General features: G+C 38.1%; 1 protein-coding gene across 5 annotated transcripts in view; it reads left to right on the top strand.

Moving 5' to 3' along the window:
- Nucleotides 1-23,262, top strand: part of CNTN4 (contactin 4) — a 976,954-nt gene that overhangs the window by 790,609 nt on the left and 163,083 nt on the right. For 3 of the 5 annotated variants that reach the window (XM_023218604.1, XM_023218603.2, XM_023218605.1), the window contains 3 exons: nt 838-1,022; nt 14,473-14,609; nt 16,719-16,848. In XM_023218604.1, the coding sequence (XP_023074372.1) occupies nt 838-1,022; nt 14,473-14,609; nt 16,719-16,848 (452 nt within the window). Of the gene's footprint in view, nt 1-837; nt 1,023-5,979; nt 6,026-14,472; nt 14,610-16,718; nt 16,849-23,262 lie in introns of those variants that run through there. The other 2 variants (XM_023218608.1, XM_023218606.1) reach the window with 1 other exon arrangement.

The raw sequence follows: 23,262 nt of genomic DNA, 5'->3' as shown, positions 1-23,262 counted from the left end.
AAAACATGTATGAGTGAAACCTCATCTCTACTAAAAATACAAAAATTAGCTGGGCATGGTGGCAGGCACCTGTAGTCCCAGCTACTTGGGAGGCTGAGGCGGGAGAATCACTTGAACCCAGGAGGTGGAGGTTGCAGTGAGCCGAGATTGCGCCACTGCACTCCAGCCTGGTGACAGAGCGATACTCTGTCTCAAAAAAAAAAAAAAAAGAAAAGAAAAGAAAAAAAGTATGAGAAAACATATGTAACATATAAAAATCTGTTTTTATTTCAATGATAATAGTGTTTAGGACCTAGATCACTTTCTTTTTTTTTTTTCCGAGACAAAGTCTCGCTCTGTCGCCCAGGCTGGAGTGCAGTAGTGCAGTCTTGGCTCACTGCAACTTCCGCTTCCCGGTTCAAGTGTTCAAGTGATCCTCCTGCCTCGGCCTCCTGAGTAGCTCAGATTACAGGCACCTGCCACCATGCCCACCTAATTTTTTTGTATTTTTAGTAGAGACAGGGTTTCACTATGTTGGCCAGGCTGGTTTCAAACTCCTGACCTCAAATGATCCGCCCACCTTGGCCTCCCAAAGTGCCAGGATTACAGGTGTGAGTCACTGCGCCCTACCAGATCACCTTATTTAAAGTTAAGAAAAGTTATTTGATTTTAAGAACACTAAATAAATAATGCTAGAGATGTGGATATGATTAAAATTATAATGGAGATAGAGGAATGATGAAGTTTGCAAAACACTACAAGCTTATATGTGTAGAACCAAGAAGGAAGGGGTTTAGGTTCAAATAAAAGGTTCAGTTTTCTCTAGTTTGATTCACTCCTTTTTATTCTTGCTATCAGTCCAGTACCAACTATTATCTGGCGAAGAGCTGATGGAAAGCCAATAGCAAGGAAAGCCAGAAGACACAAGTCAAATGGAATTCTTGAGATCCCTAATTTTCAGCAGGAGGATGCTGGTTTATATGAATGTGTGGCTGAAAATTCCAGAGGGAAAAATGTAGCAAGGGGACAGCTAACTTTTTATGGTAAGTGTATGATTTCAGTTTATCGTTGGTAGTACTACAGAACTTCCTGATATTGAAATCATAAGCTGGGAGGCATTCAGGCATTTTGGGAGAGATTGTGTAGCACAGGATTATGTGAAACTCATAGTTTGCTCCATAATTAGCCCTGGCTGATTCTGGGTGCGGAGAATGAGGGTGGGGGGCAAGGATGTTGATGGAGTAGAGAGGAAGACGTTAGGCTGATGTGTTTGGAGGATGGATATTCGTGTGAACACACTTGCTAAGAAGTCTGTTTTTTCTCTTTGCTCAAGCTGTAAACCTGATACAGGAAACATTTTATTATTCCTGCTCCTGATTTATCTTTTTTTAAGCTCTGTGCTTTTCTTCATTAGAATTTTGATTTGAGGCTTGTGTTAATCTTTTGTAATTGCTCCTATTTGGTAGCAATTTAATGTGGTACCATGAACATTTCAAAATGCACGCTGTCCAAATTTAGTTCTTATCAGAGTGGAATGTGACAAATCTCTCTCACCCCAAAGACATTTTATGTGCAGCTGCTCCTATTCCAATCATATCATCAGCATTGATCCAAATAATATAAATGTAAAACCACTAGCACATGGTCATTATTGAGACCATCTTGGAAACCCTGTTAGGATATTGATTTGAAATCTAGAAAAGGATTTCATTGGATAGGCATTTTGAAAGCAAACTGAGTTCTGCCAAATTGGAACATGCCAGAATCCCATCTGTCTGGGATACAGAAAACAAATACTCTAGGTTGATAATTATTTAAGAATGGTTTAAACAAACAACAATGCATATTAAAATAATGAGAGTAGTTCTAAAGCTTTAAATGTTCTTCTTTCTTGCAGTGACTGATCCCACAAAAGTCTATTTATTTCACTAATTCTTCTTATAAAGCATTTTGGTTTTAAGATATGACCAAAGTTCTAAGCCCTCCAGTAGAAAGAAGGGGACCCCTCATGGCTAAGGGGGAGGGGCCAGATTAACATTGAAAAATGAGTTCTTGGCCATGATGGGAGGGTAATGTCAGACACATCTAGTTATACCCATTCCCTCGCTAACAGCAATGAGCCTTTCTTCCCTAAGGGCTAAATACAATCTAGCCCTTTGAAAAGACTCCATCACTGGTATCAACCACCCACCTGATGCTGCCCCTTATTTTTTGCCTGATAAAAGACCGCCAACACAGAATGGTTCTGTTATTCTAGGGAGGATGTGCTTTGAGGGGTTTCATGTCCTCTGTTCTACCTTTTGACATCGCAGAGCCAAAACCTCCACCCTCAGATGCTAATACTGCCATTTTTCATACCTGAAACCCATGAAGGGTTGCCCATGCAGATGGTTCTCCTTTCATAAATATCCATGACTCCTCCTATGACTTACTAAATATGTATATTCATATATACATATGAACATGTATATAAATTCATGGCTTCTGTGTATGAAATTACATATTTTCATACATATATAAATATGAATATATGTATATTTCATACACAGAACCCATGAAACTCAGTTGCACTAGCACATATTTCTTCTATCATAAATATCCATGACTCCTCCTGTAGCTTATCAAATATGTATATTAGGCCACTCCATTCAGCACAAATTCCTGTTTGTTCCCTTTGCTCCTCCTTCAAAGTGCCAGTTTACAACTTCTGGCCAAGGGAGGCTACACTTCCTAGCCTGTCAGAATGGCCACCAGGCAGGCTAATAAAGCTCTCCCTTCCAAAAAGAAAGAAAGAAATGGAACAAAGGGAGGAAGGGAGGGAAAGGGAAAAGGAAAGGAAGGAAGGAAAAAAAGAAAAAGCTATGGCCAAAGAATTCTGATCAATAATCATGTAACATTTTTTAAAAGCTTGATTGGAAACTGGGCGGAGATTTCCACTATCAGCCAGCCTTCAATGACCTCCCCTAAGTGACTCTCAGCATTTTGGACTCATGTTCCCCTGATGCAGCTTCTGGGGCGGGAGAACACACAGAGTTGTAAAAAGTGTTAATACTTCACTTGATGAGCTGGGCAGTAGCTGTTTGAATAAATCTGCACTTCTCTTTCATCATTCGCCTGTCTTCAGGAATATTAGAGGACTGACTCTACTCATGCCAGATGACAGACTTGATATTTAATCTTTGCTTTCCTCTTAAACTGTCATAGTTGGTATCTTATTTGATAGGTTGTAAAGCAAAAGACACCACAGTTAACTGACTGCAAAAATACGAGACTGTAAGTTACAGATTTATTCAGTGAGATGCTATGGCTGTGTATTTTTAACTGTTTAGGGCTCATTTTTCTCACCAATGTAATAATTATTTTTTCTATATCAGATAGGGACAATCTGTAAATATTCAGGTAATTGGTCAATGTTTTCACTTTTTTCTTAGTTGAATAGTCTCTTCAGTTCAGTGGTGGCTGCTCCTAAATGTTATTTGAGTAGCTTAACTAATTGAATAAAGTCATTTTAACTTTCATGATTTTCTGTTAAGTGAAAGTCCTGCTCTCAGTATGTTAAACTGGTATGAAATTTTCTGTAGCCAGGGGTTGGTATACTGCTTTCCTGTGGGTTAGAGGTTTCCTGCACTGGAAATAGAGTACCCCAGGGTTACTGTTATGGAAAATCTGCTTTGTCAATGGCTCCCAGCCCTGTGCAGGGAAATGTTTTTTTCAGGGATCCTGCCCTGGAGATGAAAATCAGGTTCTAACAATGTTTCCTTTTTAAATGGAGTTATCTGCAGCCATGCATGGGAAAAAGAGCAGAATAAAATAAAATTTGCCTGCTTTCTGAAGATAATTCAGCCTTACTTCACTTGTCAACCATGCTTGGTATTAAAAACTTGTCAGATCAGCTGACTTCCATAGCACTTGGCTATTGCGTTTATGTTTATTCTTTTGTTTTTCCTTATCTAGCATATCAAAAATTATCTAATTGTTTTCATTGTCACAGTCACAGGAGAGCTTAATTATACATGAGCACTTGGCTGTCATCTTTTTTCCTCTCATTTTTTTCTGGTCTGGGTCTTCCCAGTGCTGTGTTTGTAATATCCAGCTGCACAGGTCTCCTATTTAAATGAATTATTATAATTAAAATCACCATGTAGATCATAAAAGGCGAAAGAGTACCCCAGTCATTTATCCATGAACATTCTCTTTCTTGATAAGAATTTCTTACAACACTAAGGTGTGCCACACTTAGGGATTATAAACCATGGGTTTGAGCTTAGAAACCTGTTTCTTTGGATTCCACGTTGTTTATTGCATTCATCAGCTGTCCACTTCAGCAACTACAAGTGTGCTAACTCCTATTCACGGTTGGTAAAATGGCCATTGTTTTCCTTCTTGCATTAAAAACATTTTACCTTCTTTCAAAAGCCTGCTGGGCATGATCATTGTTCCCAGTGTCTGAATAATGGAAGTCCTATTGCCCGTTGGTTTGTCCCTACTGTGGCCATGTCTTCAAGTTAGCCTGTGCTACTCATGTTCAGTATGTATGAAGAACTGAAGCAAGTTCAGGCATAGAACATTTTTACCCTACCCCATCTTCCCAATTTGTTTTACTATAACCTGTACTTGGCTATCATGGTCTAGTTTAATCTACTTTTCTCAGTCTTTTTTGGCATTAAAAAACTTCCTAAAAATAGATTTATTTTTAATGGTAAAATGCTATGGATCTTTGTTACTAAAGATAAACATTTTCCAAAATGACTTTAATACATTATTTACTTGTTTAACAGATTTTTTTTAATTGCCTACCATATGGGAGGCATTATTAGGCACTATGGTTGCAAGACAAAATCTCTGCCCTCAAGGACCTAATATTTTACTGGAAGTTAACCGAAATGCACTAAGAAGCAAATAAATTAACTAGGACATTTTATTTTCTGGTAAGAGTGATAAAGAAAATAATTAAGTTGACTGGCCAGGCACAGTGGCTCACTCCTGTAATCCCAGCACTTTGGGAGGCCTAGGTGGGTGAGTCACTTGAGGCCAGGAATTCAAAACCAGCCCCGTTTCTACTAAAATATGAAAATTAGCTGGGTGTGGTGGTTGTGCATGCTGGTAGTCCCAGCTACTTGGGAGGCTGAGGCAGGAGAATCACTTAAACCCAGGAGGCGGAGGTTCCAGTGAGCCGAGGTTGTGCCACTGCACTCCAGCCTGGGCAACAGAGCAAGACTCCATCTCGAATAAATAAATAGATCGATATGATAGAAAGTAGCTGAGAGCAAGAGAAAGATTTCATAAGATGAGGTAGTCAGGAAACACTTGTCTGAGAATGGCCCTCTGACCCAAAACCAAAAGGATGAAAATGAGCTAGGCCTTCAAGGGGAAGTGCATTCCTAGCAGAAGGTGAGGAAGTGCAAAGGCTCTGAGGCAGAAAACTACTTGACGTTCTTGATATGCAGCAGGGAAGTCAGTGTTAACTAAATCGTAGTGAGCAAGGGGCAAAGGTTGGAACCTTAGGAAGGTGACAGACTGTGGTACTTTGTAAGCCAGGCACAGAGTTTGGGTTTTATTCTGTGAGTGTAATGGGAAGCCATTACAGCATTTCAAGGCAGGAGGGTGAATCGATTTGATTAATGTTTTTAAAGACCACTCAGGTTGTTTTGTGGTGAATGGATGATTGGAAACCAAGAGTGAAAGCCGGACAACTAGTTAGGAGGCCATTGCCAATATCCAGGTGAGAGATATTGTTGGTTAGGATGTAAGAGAGGAAGAGAAATGGAGAGACTTGAGATATGTCTTGGAGTTAGAGCCAATAGGATATTCTCATTTCATTCCTACACCTGTCTGGTTTATAGATATGGAAATTGAGTCCCAAAGAGATTAAGGTAATTGATTTAAGTTTATACAGTAAAAAACAGAGCTAGATTTCAAATGCTGTGCTAGAGGTTCTGAAACTTCACTGTGCATCAGAATAACTTGGAAGTCTTATTACAACACAGAATTCTGGGTCCCGTTCTGTGTTCCCAGTGGGAACACACCAGATAGAGGCTTTGATTTGGTAAGTCCAGAGTAAGACCAATAATTTGCATTTCTAGTAAGTTCCCAAGTAATGTTGATGCTGCTTGTCTGGGAACCACATGGTGAGAATACTGTATGTTTAGGCTGTCCCGCCATGGTATTGTGAAACTGAAGTTTAAATTACATGCAAGAGAAGGTGTTCCTAGTACTCTGGAAAGCTAACAGCTTATTGTCACATCAGGCATTGTAGCCAGTCTACACAAAGTAGAATGAGAGTGTTAAGGCAATTATCTTTGAAGAAAGGAAAGGGAAGTATAAAATGGATTCAATTCACTTGATAATTATTCATCTTTGCACTTCATTCTGTCTCTGTAGTCACTTCCTTTTTGCCCAGAAAGACTGATAGAATTATAGTCATCATTTAGTAGAATGAAATGTGAACTAAAAGATCCTGATATTTAATATCTTCGTACAATTTCTTCTCTTTGTAACAGATGTTATGAGAGTAAAACCATTTTCATAATTAGGAAATTGGGAATCTAATATCTGAGCAGTAAACAAGGCTATATTTCACAGAATCCAGTAATACTTAAGCTGGAAGTAACTGCTGGGGCCAGCCCTTTGGTTTTTATAATTAAAGCAAATAAGATCCAGAGATATAAAATAACTTATTCAAGGTAATGCAATGAATGGAAATCACAGCTAGAACTGCTTTTTTTCTGCTATTCTACCTGTGTTACTTTTCCTGCCAATGCAACATTTTAATACAATAGGTAAGGTAAAAAAAAAAAGTCCATCAATCATCCAGATACTCTTTCTTGCATTTTCCATTACCAGTGTCACAAATGACAACATCTGGATGAACAACTGACTTTTTCACTTTCTATTTTCTAAGTTGGTCACCTGGTTATTGAGTCAAAAAAAAAACTCTTTTTTTCTTCTTCAAATTACATGTAAGACTGAATGTCTAGACCCTTTGTGCTACAGTCTTTTGCCTCTAAAGACAAAACTGTAGACTTGATGACACTGCAAATGGTGTTTGAGTATCTCTAAGGTCATCAATAAATGAATACTGAAGCATCTTACAGCAGAGCATACTAATTCCCCATGGATGTGCTATGTATATGGGATCACAAGATAATATTCAGCCCTGCAAAGAGACCTAAAGGACAGAGAAACCAAAAATTGAACACAGTAGATAAGGTATTTTCACAGTAGAGCAATAGTTTGCTTAATTGTCCTAGACAGAACTGATATTGAAACCCTCAATTCCCATGAGTGTCACTTAAGATAAAGTCAACAATTTTTGTTTCTTTTTTTAATCTGGTAGTTCCAATAAAGTGTGTTGCCGCAGTTTTTCAAGGGGTACGCATTGAGGAAATGTTGTGAATAATAGTCAGAGAGAATTAATATAGGAGTGGAGGCATAAAGTCCTCACCTAATGAGAAACTTTAAGCCATGAAAGAGTCATATCAAGAACAATATATGGAAATGCAATTCAAGTCTCACTCTGTAGTCCCAGAGAAGGCAAAATGTCGCAGTTACATTTTTTTATTCATCAATGAATATTGTTTAAATTTACTTATAGGAGGTTTTGCTTAAGTTGATTCATTTATCTGAAAGCTCCTCTGCTTGTCTAAACAGGAGTGCTCAAACTGTTGGTTTAAGCACTTCTTTTTACCCTGAAAAATTATTGCATACCTCAAAGAACTTTTGCTTATGTAAGCGATATTTACCTATATACGCCATATTATTAATTTAAATGGAGAACTTAACTTAGAACTTAACTTACTTTAAAATGGCAAAAATACAACCAGTATACATTAGAAATAATTAACATACTATAAGAAAACTGACTATATTTTTTCAAACAAAAATATTTAATGAAAAGAGTGGCATGGTTTATATTATTGCATATCTCTTTCATGTCTGTCTTACGAGAATACAGGTGCATTCTCCTACATACTTCTGTATTCAATTTGTCATGATATTTTGTTTCGATTGAAGTGTATGAAGAAAATATGGTCTGACACTTATGTAATTGTAAAGAGAGGACATAATGAACTCCCTTAAGGAAACTTGGGGACCTACAGTGGTTCTTAGGTTGCACTTTAAGAAGGATACACTCAAAAGAACGCTCCCATTATCGTTTGCGATAGGGTTGGATTTTTTTGAGAGGCTCTGGAGAGAGAATGGTTGGAGCCAAACAGGCCTGTGTGCCATTGCTAACTGAGCCACTTTCTGAATCTGGATGTTAATGTCTCTGGGTCTTATCTATAAACTGAGTGCAAGTCCACTTAACCTGAATATTAAGAGGTTTAGAAATGATGTGCGTAAAGTGAAGCTGATTAGATATTTCATATATTAGTAGTTTCCATTACTGATTGCATTTCAGACTGAACTCAAGGTGTATAAGGGAAAGAGAAGAGGATGGATTCAGCTGAGTAAGAGCAGATTCAGGGAAACATTAGGTAGAGGCTTTGAAGATTAAAAAAATAAAGAAATATAGAGAAATTAATCTATGTAAGGTTAGAGTCATAGCTTGATTGATCTGGGTATAATTGAGTAAATCGGGCCCAACAGCCTTTTTGAAAATGCACATATTGCTGATTCACATTTTTTTTTATTCTATAACTCATTCATAAAGTTCTGAACTGACTTCTTGGAGTGGAGGACAAAGACCTTTATTCACCAGGAGCTGTGGATTCACTGGGCATAGTTGGACAGAAAGTAAGAGGTGTAAAACCAGATGGCAGAAGACTTCATTTTCATTTATGTATTTATTAATTTATTTTTGAGACAGGGTCTCGCTCTATCGCCCAGGCTGGAGTACTGTGGTACGATCTCAGCTCACTGCAACCTCTGCCTCCCAGGCTCAAGCGATGCTCGCGCCTCAGCCTCCTGAGTAGCTGTGACTACAGACAGGCACCACCATGCCTGGCTAATTTTTGTATTTTTAGCAAAGACGGGGTTTCACCATGTTGGCCAGGCTGGTTTCAAACTCCTGACCTCAGGTTATCTGCCTGCCTCGGCCTCCCAAAGTGCTGGGATTACAGGCATGAGCCACTGCGCCTGGCCAGGTGACAGAAGACTTTCAATATTAATAAAGATACGAAATAATGATAATGTTCTCCTAATTTTTGTAGTATTTACAGGAGACAGAGCACATTCAGAAATCTTACTTGTTATCTCATACACAGATTACTTCCTACAGTTATATTTGCTTTATGTATTGATGAATACCTATTAATAGAAATATGCCAGCTTTGAGTTGCCTTTTAGTGTATCATCATATAGTTGGCTTTTTATATTCTGACTTGAGTTTATCATGGCTATCTGTGCTATCTGTGAAAGGATTGGCCTGATGGCATCTCCCATACCATTGCCAGAAGCAAGTCAGTTTTAACTTAGGTAGAGATGGAGAAGCCATAAATAAGAATGTGTGAATGAAGTACAAATTAACAAAAACAACTAGGAGAACTGTGAATCCTGTTGGTTTAAGAGACAATCTAAAGGCTAAAGGTTTCACTTATTAAAATCAAAAGGAGAGGCCATGTGTAGTGGCTCACGCCTGTAATCCCAGCACTTTGGGAGTCCGAGGCAGGTGGATCACGAGGTCAGGAGATGGAAACCATCCTGGCTAATGCGGTGAAACCCCGTCTCTAATAAAAATGCAAAAAATTAGCCGAGCGCAGTGGCGGGCACCTGTAGTCCCAGCTGCTTGGGAGGCTGAGGCAGAAGAATGGTGTGAACCCGGGAGGCAGAGCTTGCAGTGCGCCGAGATCACGCCACTGCACTCCAGCCTGGGTGACAGAGCGAGACTCCATGTCAAAAAAATAAATAAATAAAAAGGAGTGTTAGACATCATTAGGTTCAAACTAATATGAATTCAAGGAGAAAACAAGCTTCCAATCTCCAGACTGCATTTCCAAAGCTGTTCTTACAATACAAGATATCAGCAAGTATCAGCAAAGTATGTGTATGTTTAATTCTCAAGGTACATTTTTAACATGAAATTTTACAAGAAATGCTCAATATGTAATACAAAGCAAGGCTGCAGCAAGGAAGAAGCCTTGCTGTGAATTAAATATTGAGAATTTGAGTGAATGTAGAAGGGAGTACCTTCTAAGAACCCTCAGAGCTTCATGGAATTGAGTTTGAATACCCCTGTGAGGAGACTGATTGGTGTGTGAGGAGTGGATGAGAGTCTGAAGTCAGAGAAGTGCAGATTGTCAGTGCTGAACAAACATCAAACATGGACCTTGCCCTAAAATCCAACATGCATATTTCTTGTAGAGCTGGTCCTTCTTTTCAGTGACTTCTGCTAACTGGAAGTCAGGGGTTTGTAAAAAGACTGTAATAATAAAGTGGAAGACTCTCTTAAGTAGCGTTGTAAAATGGCTATTTCTCATGCCAGTACTAGGAACCCTGAATTTGAAGTAAAGTGAGAATTTCTTGATGATCCTGTCAATTGCATAAGAATCCCAGGCTGGAGAGAAAGATTTGGGAAGCATTATGTAGGTAGGTGGTAAACTAAAGCCAAGTAATTATCTCCAAACTCATAAAGTCTACTATCATTAAAATTCTTAAGCAATGTCAGTGAAACTCCTGCATTCCCTGGAGATGATTCATCTTCAAAATTGTGTGAGCAACCAGAAATAACTGTGATTGTCTACAGGTCGTCTTTGTAATAGTAATTTAGAGGTTTTTGTTTTGTTTTGTTTTGTTTTGTTTGCCATCATATCCTTTCTTTTAGATTTTTAAATTTCTAAGGTCTAAGGCATATGTTGGCATTTCTTTCAGTTACAAATTTCTGTTTTTAGAAAATCGAAGAGCCGGATGCTCCTGAGAATTGTTTGACCCACTGAGTTTAATTTATATCTGCCTGCAATGTAAAATATTATTGGATAAGATGCTTGTACAATTCCAGTGGCTGGAATACACAAATGCTGATTTAGGTCATTTCTAGCAGTTATTGAATAAAAGATTGAAATGAAAAGATTGTTTATCTATCCAGGAGACAAACTGTGTCACAGGGTCAAATCCCAGCACAACCATTTAACCTTATATTTGAATTTGTAGTTTGAGAACAATGCTTAAGGAGTCCTAGAAGAATTCTTTTGTTTCAAATCTTGAAAGAATATGGAAGTTGAAAGCAGACGGTTCTCTTTCAATATGTGAATGTGTTTACTTCTGCTTAATATGTGGGCTTTGCATATATTACAAAGAAAAAGACATTTAGAAATGGCTTCTGAAATAATAGTACTAAACTAACCTGTTCAGGTCTTCCTCTGAGTTGATTCAGGTTGAGTATCCCTTACCTGAAATGCTTGGGACCAGACGTGTTTCGGATTTTAGATTTTTTAGGATTTTGGAATATTTCGACCTAAGCCTAAACATGAAGTTTATTTATGTTTTATATATACTTTAAACACATAGCCTGAAGGTAATTTATGCAACATTTTAATATTTTGCATAATTTAATGTATGAAACAAAATTTTCACTGTATTTGCTATGACCAGTCTTATGAGATCAAGTGTGAAATTTTCCACTTGTGGCATCATGGTGGCGCTCAAAAAGTTTCAAATTATAGAGCATTTCAGATTTTAGGTCTTCAGATTAGGGATGTTCAACCTGTGTTTAGACAAGGAGTTGTAAAATGTAGCTGAACCTTGATATTAAGCAATAAATACCCCGTACCCAATGCATTATCACAAAAGGGGGAGGAGCTAATGATATATCTTATAATATGCTTAACTGGGATTTTTGTTATCTAAGGACTTTGAACTAGGTAACCCTCTCCCTCCAAATATGGAGATATATGAGTCATTATCATCAAGCATATAACTTTAGTTATTCTAGTATGAAAAACTCACACATTTAGATATAATTCATCCAATCTAAGTGAGCAGGAGTGAAAACCTTTACTACATGGGCTTTTGCCCTGTAGATTTGCAATTGGCGTGTTAAGATAAAGACTATCGCTCTTTGTCACATACATAATATGATTGATATTTCATTTCTCATCTTCATGGGCCCACGTTCAGACACTCACTTTGAGAGGAATATGTTTATATCAGTTCAAATTTGTCTTCTATGAATTAATTTTATTTTAAAAATAAAGAAAGTGCCAAGTGATCTCTCACAGACACTGAATTTTTTTGTTGATTTCACCTTGGCCAGCACAAATAACTACCACTGAGTATTCTCATCTGATTCCTTGACCTCCATAACCCTGTGGGAAGAGACAGAATGAGCCCTCAGAAGTGCTTAACTAGTTAGAACTTTGCAAGGTCTTTTCAAAATTCTCTCCAGTCTCTCTCTTCTCTGCCTCACCTACTTCTTGATATTGCAAGGTTTTGCTTCCAGCTTTCTGCATTTTTGAAAGAAAGCAATAAGTAAGCCCAGTGTTACAGGAAATCTATGACATTGAAATCTCTGTCTCTGCATGTGGTTTTGATGTTTCCTTTTTGAACTTCAACTTGACATTGCTTCATAAGTTACATTTGCCCTTCCGTTTTTTTCCTCACTCTCTTTCAAAAGTTTGGCTTCGTTGTTAATATTCCTCACAGATTTCTGTGGCTTTTCTTGTTTGCTTTGTTTTCATGGACTCTGTAGGGGGTAAATATTCAGCAGGTTGAATGTGAAATCAGGCATACAACTGCATTAGCCCTATCAGGGTTACACATCAAATTCTCCAAGCAGAGAACCTTTTTAGCTTCCTTTGCATTAGCAGCAGGAAAATAAAGAACAGCGAAGACTTGCAGCTCTTTTAAGGGTGTAGGTTATAACCCTTCATTCAAGTTAATGCTTGTTGATGTTCTAAAATATTTTGAAGTTGACCCTTTTGGCCTCCCCTCGTATGCAGCAGTGCATCATCCCATCAGTAGAGGATGTGTAAAACTGTGTTTTGCTCATTGAAAAGCATAAAATTGCTTATAGGTGAGAAAAGAAAAAAGCAGCATTTATTCAAGGGCCTAGAGACCTCTGCTGGTTAAGTGACTTGTTGAGTGTTTTTCTAGTTTTGTTTATTATTGAAAAGGTAAAATATACAGCTTGGCCTCAACAGTAGCAGTTTCCTTTTGAAATAAATTATGTATGATTTGAAACGTTGAATGAAGATACTGAGGTCAAGTCAGCTGGAAGAGACGTTAAGAATAATGAGTAGCATCTCCTAATTAAATACTGATATCAACTTTGATTATTAGGTTTACTTTGGTAGGCATTACCCTGTAGAAATGCCCTGTGAACACATAAAATTCCAGAATGACAGCTATGGTTATCTTCTACATGACTTTGGGCTGAAGGTCTTCTACCTGAATATGTTTATCATTATTCTTAATGGCATGAATTGTGCTTGAGGCAAGATTTGATATTTATGAAGACTTTTTATGGAACATGGAGTTAACATTGTCTTTATATCTATTGAAAATAAGGAAAGAAAATGTGACTTCAATGAAGTACAGAAAATATGGTATCATTTGGGTGGGGAGGGGTAATGGATTGCATTGGGCAATGTGGGAAGTAAGTGCTGCTTTGAATTCCTGTGTGAGGCTGTGGACAGGACTTGATTTCCTGAGGAGGTTTAATAAAAATCAGGACTCATTTAAAGATTTCGGGTTCTAGAGTCATATTCCTGTAGATAACATTCTATCAATATGAAATCAATAATAAACAATGATGATAGTCTTAAAGGAGAAAGAAATCACAAAATTTATCTATACAACATGTGGGAGTGAAGTATATTAGTGAGGGACAAGCTAAGCTATTCTCACAAAGGAGACCCCAAAATAAAGTAGCTTAGATAAGAAGTTTATTTCTCTCTCACATTATTTTCCTCAAAAATGGCAGGTGGGTGTGGAGCTGCTTTGCTCCACACGGTCATTCATGGTCCAAGGCTGACGGGTCAGCATTTTCATCCTATGTAGCTTCCATGTCTGCACCCAAGGCTATTTCAATTGTCAGTCTTTTCCAATCAGTGTGAAGGGACAAGAAGAGGTTAGGGAAAGTATCTTTAAGTGAGTAACCCAGAAGTTGCTCTCACCACTTTCACACACATACAGTTGGCATGAACTTAGTTACATGGTTACCTCTAGCTGCAAAGCAATCTGCAAATGTAGTGCATACCTGGGAATACACCAGCCCAGTTAAAAGTGGGAGTAGGTAATGGGAAGATAATCTCTACTGAAAGGAAAAAAGGAATAATAGATCCTTACAGGAGAGGGACAGTTAATTTTACCGTATGCTATTGGTAGTTTTATCCATTTTGCATTTAGGGATTAAAAGACTACAATATGAACCACAAAAATGGTATTCAGAGTAGGGTATAGGCATCTCCCCGAATGTCTACCCAGTCTTGTTATTTGCATAACATCTGGAAAAGGAATTTTATTATAAGTATATTTTGCCCTTTGATTGCATATGAGAAAAATAGATTGAGTGTACACTGAATATACACCTTTTCTTTACTTTTTGAACTGCTATAGCTCAACCTAATTGGATTCAAAAAATAAATGATATTCACGTGGCCATGGAAGAAAATGTCTTTTGGGAATGTAAAGCAAATGGAAGGCCTAAGCCTACGTACAGGTGGCTAAAAAATGGTGAACCTCTGCTAACTCGGGTAAGCAAATTAATGGTAATTGTGTCTTAGTCTTGACTATAATGTTTAATATAGCCTCATTGCCATGGAAACGCAAGAATGGTGAATTGTTTCTAAAATAATAAACAATGAAACACCATTATAGTGGAAAAAGTGAGAGTGAATGCAATTGATAAATAGAAAGTGCACTTAAATCCAATTCTCCAGCTTTCAATTAAGCTCTTGTACTAGATCATTGGTCTTCAAAGATTAGCATATGTGAGTTTGTAATGGGAAAGTTATGCAAAAGGTCTGGAACATGCAATTGTGCTAACATACAAAGGAAGATACATTACAGGATCCACTATAAGAGAAGGGGCATTGTCACAATGCAGGATGTCCATCTAAATAGAGAAACACTGACAAAGAAATCTGAATGAAGCAGGGGCAGAGTGGGGGACCCTGAGAATGAGGAACAATTGTGTCTGATTAATTTTCCTTATGTATTTTCCTACTGAACATCAAATGTTAATTGAAATTTGGCATTTTCCTCAGGCTTCAAATTGAGAGGCAGTCTTCTAGTAGACCACCCAGGAAAGAGTGCCTGCTCAGAGCAATGGCCCCCACATGAATTTACATGACAGGAAGAGAAAGGGGGCTGTTTTGTCTAACCCACCCCCTGCCTCATGCATCTTCTCCATTTGCTGGAAAGGCTCCAGCTTGTGCATGATTCTGTCTATTATAAAAGCCAGACTCAAACAAATTGCAAGAGTATATGTACCTAGGTACTGGTATTTTCCTCCCTTTGTGTAACTGTTACCAAAATGCCAGGGGGTTGATCTAGGTCCTGTCGCTTGCTGTGCGGAGAGCCAATCACTGAGACAGTGAGTATTGCCAGGAAATAAGGCTTTGTTCAGGTGTTTTAGTCAAAGAGAATGGGAGAGCAGTCTCAAATCCATCTCTCCAACCAACTAAAATTGGGAGTTTATGTAGCTGGGGAAGGGATGCAGCTGTGTACAGAAAGGAATTAGGTGGGGGTACAGGGGCCATCATGACAGATGAAGGGTCTTGTGTCTCACTCTCTGGTTGCCATGATCTAGTGAGTTTGAATCCCTTGCTTGAGGATCAACCTCCTGAGGAGTGAACTCAGATGAGACCAATGTAAGTTTCAAGTTTTAAAACTAGGCAGGTCAATTTCTGTGTTTATTCAAAAATGGGTAATTATCATTTCTGTGGGGCAATTGGACTGGTTTCTTAATGTGAGGGAATATGGATGTCTAGATTTAATCACAGTCTAATAAAGTGTCCAGTCAGCTAACTCACAACCCTGCAACAAACAGAAAACTAGTACCTCTTTATATGTGTGTGTGTGTGTGTGTGTGTGTGTGTGTGTGTGTGTGTGTGTATATATATATATATAGAGAGAGAGAGAGAGAGAGAGAGAGAATGGCATAGCTCCTGGAGAGGAAGAGAAGAGATCCTTTTTGATACTTATGAAAATTGATACATAAGTTGTATATCCTCAGTGTGACAAACGAGGAAGATCTCCTGTGCCACATACTAACTTTGCCTCCTTCAGATTGGCCACCAGATGGACTTCAGCTTAAATCACACCACTGACAACCATAAACTAAAGGAATATTAAACTATTATTACCTGCATTTTTCAGTAAACCTCAACCTATATTAAATAGTTGCCTCTGTTTCATCCAAAATTGTAATCCTATTAACCTTCAAAGTATCACCTGCTCAAAATGTGAGTGTTTTAAACACTCTAAACAGTAAATTTGGTTGTATTTCCAAAACCCCCTAACTCTGGTTAGTACAAATCCTTAAAGTTAAAAAGCATTTTAAATTTCAAGTTCTGTTTGGAGAGGATATTAATCTGAATGGCTCCACTATTAAATCATTGAGAACTCAAGATAATCCTACAATTTAAATTCCATTTACCAACTGATGTACTGGTTGTTCCATGTAGCATCTGACCTGACACAAAATTTAGTTGACAGATAAATAGATCATGTTATGTAAATTGCTTATATGATGGCTATTTTCTTCCCATTAAGCTTCCTTGATATTACACGTGGTAAAATTGCCTTAAAGTCTCAGTTATAGAAGGTCATTGTTTTTATGTTCCTCTTTTCTTTCACAGGATAGAATTCAAATTGAGCAAGGAACACTCAACATAACAATAGTGAACCTCTCAGATGCTGGCATGTATCAGTGTTTGGCAGAGAATAAACATGGAGTTATCTTTTCCAACGCAGAGCTTAGTGTTATAGGTGAGTCTTTATACTGGCAAGAAAATAAAAATAAAAACTCTTTAAATCACTAAACTAACTTGTTCTTTGCCAAGCATAAATGTTCAATCCAGGAAAAGGAGTAAAGAAATCTTTAGTCCAAAGATACTACTGGAGAAACAAGTAATAAGCAAGTCTATAAGCAATAACAAGAGGACGCTTTCTAAATCAGCCTCCTCTGATGCTTACTTACAGTGGGGACCACGCTTCCTTCGGCACTCATGTTTATTTCTTTTTCTTTTTCCTTTTTTTTTATTATTATACTTTAAGTTCTAGGGTACATGTGTACAACGTGCAGGTTTGTTACGTATGCATACATGTGCCATGTTGGTGTGCTGCACCCATTAACTCGTCATTTACATTAGGTATATCTCCTAATGAATGCTATCCCTCCCTGCCCCCCCGACAATAGGCCCCGGTGTGTGATGTTCCCCTTCTTGTGTCCAAGTGATCTCATTTTCAATTCCCACCTATGAGTGAGAACATGCGGTGTTTGCTTTTCTGTTCTTGTGATAGTTTGCTGAGAATGATGGTTTCCAGTTGAATCCATGTCCCTACAAAGGACACGAACTCATCCTTTTTTGTGGCTGCATAGTATTCCATGGTGTACATGTGCCACATTTTCTTAATCCGGTCTGTCACTGATGGACATTTGGGTTGATTCCAAGTCTTTGCTATTGTGAATAGTGCCGCAATAAACACACGTGTGCACCTGTCTTTATAGCAGCATGATTTATAATCCTTTCGGTATATCCCCAGTACTGCGATGGCTGGGTCAAATGGTATTTCTAGTTCTAGATCCTTGAGGAATCGCCACAGTGTTTTCCACAATGGTTGAACTAGTTTACAGTCCCACCAACAGTGTAAAAGTGTTCCTATTTCTCCACATCCTGTCCAGCACCTGCTGTTTCCTGGTTTCGTAATGATTGCCATTCTAACTGGTGTGAGATGGTATCTCATTGTGGTTTTGATTTGCATTTCTCTGATGGCGAGTGATGATGAGCATTTTTTCATGTGTCTGTTGGCTGTATGAATGTCTTCTTTTGAGAAGTGTCTGTTCATATCCTTTGCCCACTTTTTGATGGGGTTGTTTGTTTTTTTCTTGTAAATTTGTTTGAGTTCTTTGTATGTTCTGTATAAAAGCCCTTTGTCAGATGAGTAGATTGCAAAAATTTTCTCCCATTCTGTAGGTTGCCTGTTCACTCTGATGGTAGTTTCTTTTGCTGTGCAGAAGCTCTTTAGTTTAATGAGATCCCATTTGTCAATTTTGGCTTGTGTTGCCATTGCTTTTGGTGTTTTAGACACGAAGTCCTTGCTCATGCCTATGTCCTGAATGGTATTACCTAGGTTTTCTTCTAGGGTTTTTATGGTTTTAGGTCTAACATTTAAGTCTCTAATCCATTTTGAATTAATTTTCATATAAGGAGTAAGGAAAGGATCCAGTTTCAGCTTTCTACTTATGGCTAGCCAATTTTCCCAGCACCATTTGTTAAATAGGGAATCCTTTCCGCATTTCTTGTTTTTGTCAGGTTTGTCAAAGATCAGATGGCTGTAGATGTGTGGTATTATTTGTGAGGGCTTGGTTCTGTTCCATTGGTCCATATCTCTGTTTTGGTACCAGTACCATGCTGTTTTGGTTACTGTAGCCTTGTAGTATAGTTTGAAGTCAGGTGGCGTGATGCCTCCAGCTTTGTTCTTTTGGCTTAGGATTGTCTTGGCAATGTGGGATCTTTTTTGGTTCCACATTAACTTTAAAGCAGTTTTTTCCAATTCTTTGAAGAAAGTCATTGGTAGTTTAATGGGGATGGCATTGAATCTGTAAATTACCTTGAGCAGTATGGCCATTTTCACAATATTGATTCTTCCTATCCATGAGCCTGGTATGTTCTTCCATTTGTTTGTGTCCTCTTTTATTTCATTGAGCAGTGGTTTGTAGTTCTCCTTGAAGAGGTCCTTTACATCCCTTGTAAGTTGGATTCCTAGGTATTTTATTCTCTTTGAAGCTACTGTGAATGGGAGTTCATTCATGATTTGGTTCTCTGTTTGTCTGTTACTGGTGTGTATGAATGCTTGTGATTTTTGCACATTGATTTTGTATCCTGAGACTTTGCTGAAGTTGCTTATCAGCTTAAGGAGATTTTGGGCTGAGACGATGGGGTTTTCTAAATATACAATCATGTCATCTGCAAACAGGGACAATTTGACTTCTTCTTTTCCTAACTGAATACCCTTAATTTCTTTCTCTTGCCTGATTGCCCTAGCCAGAACTTCCAACACTATGTTGAATAGGAGTGGTGAGAGAGGGCATCCCTGTCTTGTGCCAGTTTTCAAAACGAATGCTTCCAGTTTTTGCCTATTCAGTATGATATTGGTTGTGGGTTTGTCATAAATAGCTCTTATTATTTTGAGATACGTTCCATCAATACCAAATTTATTGAGAGATTTTAGCATGAAGGGCTGTTGAATTTTGTCAAAAGCCTTTTCTGCATCTATTGAGATAATCATGTGGTTTTTGTCTTTGGTTCTATTTATATGCTGGATTACATTTATTGATTTGTGTATGTTGAGCCAGCCTTGCATCCCAGGGATGAAGCCCACTTGATCATGGTGGATAAGCTTTTTGATGTGCTGCTGGATTCGCTTTGCCTGTATTTTATTGAGGATTTTTGCATCGATGTTCATCAGGGATATTGGTCTAAAATTCTCTTTTTTTGTTGTGTCTTTGCCAGGCTTTGGTATCAGAATGATGTTGACCTCATAAAATGAGTTAGAGAGGATTCCCTCTTTTTCTATAGACTGGAATAATTTCAGAAGGAATGGTACCAACTTCTCCTTGTACCTCTGGTAGAATTCAGCTGTGAATCCGTCTGGTCCTGGACTCTTTTTGGTTGGCAGGCTATTAATTATTGCCTCAATTTCAGAGCCTGCTATTGGTCTATTCAGGGATTCATCTTCTTCCTGGTTTAGTCTTGGGAGAGTGTAAGTGTCCAGGAAATTATCCATTTCTTCTAGGTTTTCTAGTTTATTTGCATAGAGGTGTTTATAGTATTCTCTGATGGTAGTTTGTATTTCTGTGGGATTGGTGGCATCCCCTTTATCATTTTTTATTGTGTCTATTTGATTCTTCTCTCTTTTCTTCTTTATTAGTCTTGCTAGCAGTATATCAATTTTATTGATCTTTTCAAAAAACCAGCTCCTGGGCTCATTGATTTTTTTGGAGGGTTTTTTGTGTCTCTATGTCCTTCAGTTCTGCTCTAATCTTAGTTATTTCTTGCCTTCTGCTAGCTTTTGAATGTGTTTGTTCTTGCTTCTCTTGTTCTTTTAATTGTGATGTTAGGGTGTCAATTTTAGATCTTTCCTGCTTTCTCTTGTGGGCATTTAGTGCTATAAATTTCCCTCTGCACACTGCTTTAAATGTGTCCCAGAGGTTCTGGTATGTTGTATCTTTGTTCTCATTGGTTTCAAAGAACATCTTTATTTCTGCCTTCATTTCGTTATGTACCTAGTAGTCCTTCAGGAGCAGGTTGTTCAGCTTCCATGTAGTTGAGCGGTTTTGATTGAGTTTCTTAGTCCTGAGTTATAGTTTGATTGCACTGTGGTCTCGCTGGTCGGGCTACACCTGCTGACTAGCACTGACTGTCCAACACGCCCAGTGAGATGAACCCAGTACCTCAGTTGAAAATGCAGAAATCACCCATCTTCTGTGTCGCTCATGCTGAGAGCTGGAGGCTGGAGCTGTTCCTATTCGGCCATCTTGGGCGTCCCCCTCCCCCACACTCTTTATTCCTCTATTGACTGCACTTCTAAATTGAGCAAAGTTTTTGAGATGCTTTTTGGAGTCGGCTGCTGATTTGGTACAAACTTGAGCTTGGAGGGAATAAGAGCTGACTTGGTTTGGAAAGGCTTATTTGAATAGCTGACAGAATAAATCCTGCTCTTCCACATCTGAATTTTTCCAGACTATGCATTAATGGTCTTTCTTCCAACTACATTTTTCATCATGTGCCACTTCCTCCCTCCTCTTCAGCTGCATTGACCATTCTGTTCTGCATATGCACCATCCTCCCTTCCTCTGCAGGCCACTGGTACATAGTGAGTGCATCCTCTGCCTGAAACGCTTTTCCTTCCCCTCTTCATTTCTGTAGCTCCTTCTCATTTCCCATCTTCTAGCTTCTTTGGTGCTTCCTCAGAAAATCATGCTTGGGTCAACTATTCCTATTACAGATTTTTATACTATCTTTTACCTCTCCTTTTTGAAAGATGCCACAGTTAACAGTTTACATTTTTTTTGTGATCTTTTTATATTTTTCTTCCACTGCATTTTAACCTCCCTGTGATGTCAAGGATCATATTTGGTTCAATTCATCATTTTATTACTAGGACTTAATATAATATTGAAGTACATAGTATGCACTCAATAAATATTGAATAAGTGTAAGAATGAATGAGTGTGTTAAATGAATAAAGAAGTTGAGAGATTATTTTATTAAATGGATTAATAGATTAGGTAAGTAAACAATTGAAAACATAGTTGAGTGAACAGATGAATCTATGGATGTTAAAAAAAAGTTAAGGTCAATAACTTGCATTATTCTATAGAAAAATTTTGAATTTGTCTATTATTATAAAAGAAGAGATGATAATGACAACTAAAAACACAGAATCAGATGTAAATGATTTGGGAACTGCCTCCTATTTTAGAGGCTTTAAGTAGTCATTTGCCTTGGTGAGAGCATAATGGAAGATTATGAATAGGGAAAAACAGCACACAAAGGAGCTAATTCACATGCTCTGATACATTGTCCAGTTTCAGAGTCCTGACTTTCCTTTCTGAAAAACATTCATTGGTGCCTAGCATCTAAATCTTGCATATAGAAGTAAATGTTCTCAAGTAGAATTTACTTCCATTCTGTGCAATGTAAAAAAAAATAAAAAGAAAGGAAAACTTCCACAACTGCTCTTCTAAGTTCTTTAGCATTGACCCAAATCCTATCAAAAATAATGATTGTGAGATTTCATGGGGACAGAACCTTTCTCAAAGAGGCCTAGTAATGGTTTTATGTTCTTGGAATAAGTTATCAGCTTGGCTAGGCCTACTTGGAAGTCTAAACACACATACTTCTAACCCTATAAATATTAGGAACAATAACTTTCAACCCCTTCCAGGACAAGTATGATGGTTCCTTTCTGCCCAGATTTGCTAACTATTGGTACTTGGAACTGAGTCTTTTGGAGTACAGTTCACCATGGCAGGATTGCTTAGGAGTTTCTTCTAAAACAAGTGTGTTCTCTATTCTACTGTATGTCAGCTAGTTGTAAGAGCAGCTAAAAGTGAGATGTGGCGTAATGAAATGAATCATAGTGTCTCAAAACCCACTAGATGAGCACTAGCCCATTTATAAATCTAGGGACCCCTTTATAGTTTAAAAAGATTTTGTGGATCCCTTTATTAAAATAAGAAAATTTGATAGAAACAAATGACTCCAATAAAGTGAGAAAAGCTGTTTAATGATTTTTATCTAGAATGCCTACCCGCAGCCTAAAATAACAGAATATATGTGTATGCATATATGTACGCATAATGGCTTAAAGCCACTCTTTGCATAGCCCTCCCCTCTCTCCCTCTAGTACCAGGATTCAAGGCCTGTTAGCTTGGAATCATTGCTCCAACTTTTGCATTAAGGAGTTTATTTAAAAATCATTTCCAACTGGAATTGTCTAATTACAAATGAGTTTTTGATCTGAGCTCATAAGTTTCCCAAAGCCAGCAAACTAGAAGTGTTAGCGTGTTGAAGCTGCTATAACAAAAATACCATAAACATGGTGGCTTATAAACAACAAATGTTTATTTCTGATATTTCGGAAGCTGGAAGTGTGAGACCAGGGTGCCAGCATGGCCGGATTCTGGTGAAGGCCCCCTTCTAGGTTGCAGACTGCCAACCTCTCACTGTGTATTCACATGGTAGAAGGGGTTAGGGTCTCTTGGGCCTCTTTTATAAGGGTACTAATCCCATTCATAAGGTGCTTCACCCTTATGAAGAGCTTCACCCCATAAGGTCTTTACCTCTTAAAGGTCCTGCCTCTTAGTACCATCACCTTAAGGGTTAGGATTTTAACATAGAAATTTTGGAGGGACACAAACATTCAGACCATAGCACTAGAGCAGTGAAGACAAAATGAAAAGGCCTGAGAAATTATGTAACTATGTTTAACATGAGAACAATAAAGGTATGTCATCAAATTATATACGCCAAATAAGTTGTAAAAATGTAAGGCTTGTAGGAATTCAGGAAAGGGAGTTTGGCTAAGGGGCTGGGCTGGAAAGCCAAGCCCTGAACAATTTAGATTTGGGCAAACACAAAGAATATTCCAGATCAGAATGAAATGGCTGGAACA

The sequence above is a fragment of the Piliocolobus tephrosceles genome, chromosome 2, assembly GCF_002776525.5.
Source record: "Piliocolobus tephrosceles isolate RC106 chromosome 2, ASM277652v3, whole genome shotgun sequence".
Classification (NCBI taxonomy): Eukaryota; Metazoa; Chordata; class Mammalia; order Primates; family Cercopithecidae; genus Piliocolobus; species Piliocolobus tephrosceles.
This window is presented reverse-complemented; position numbering and strand designations above follow the sequence as displayed.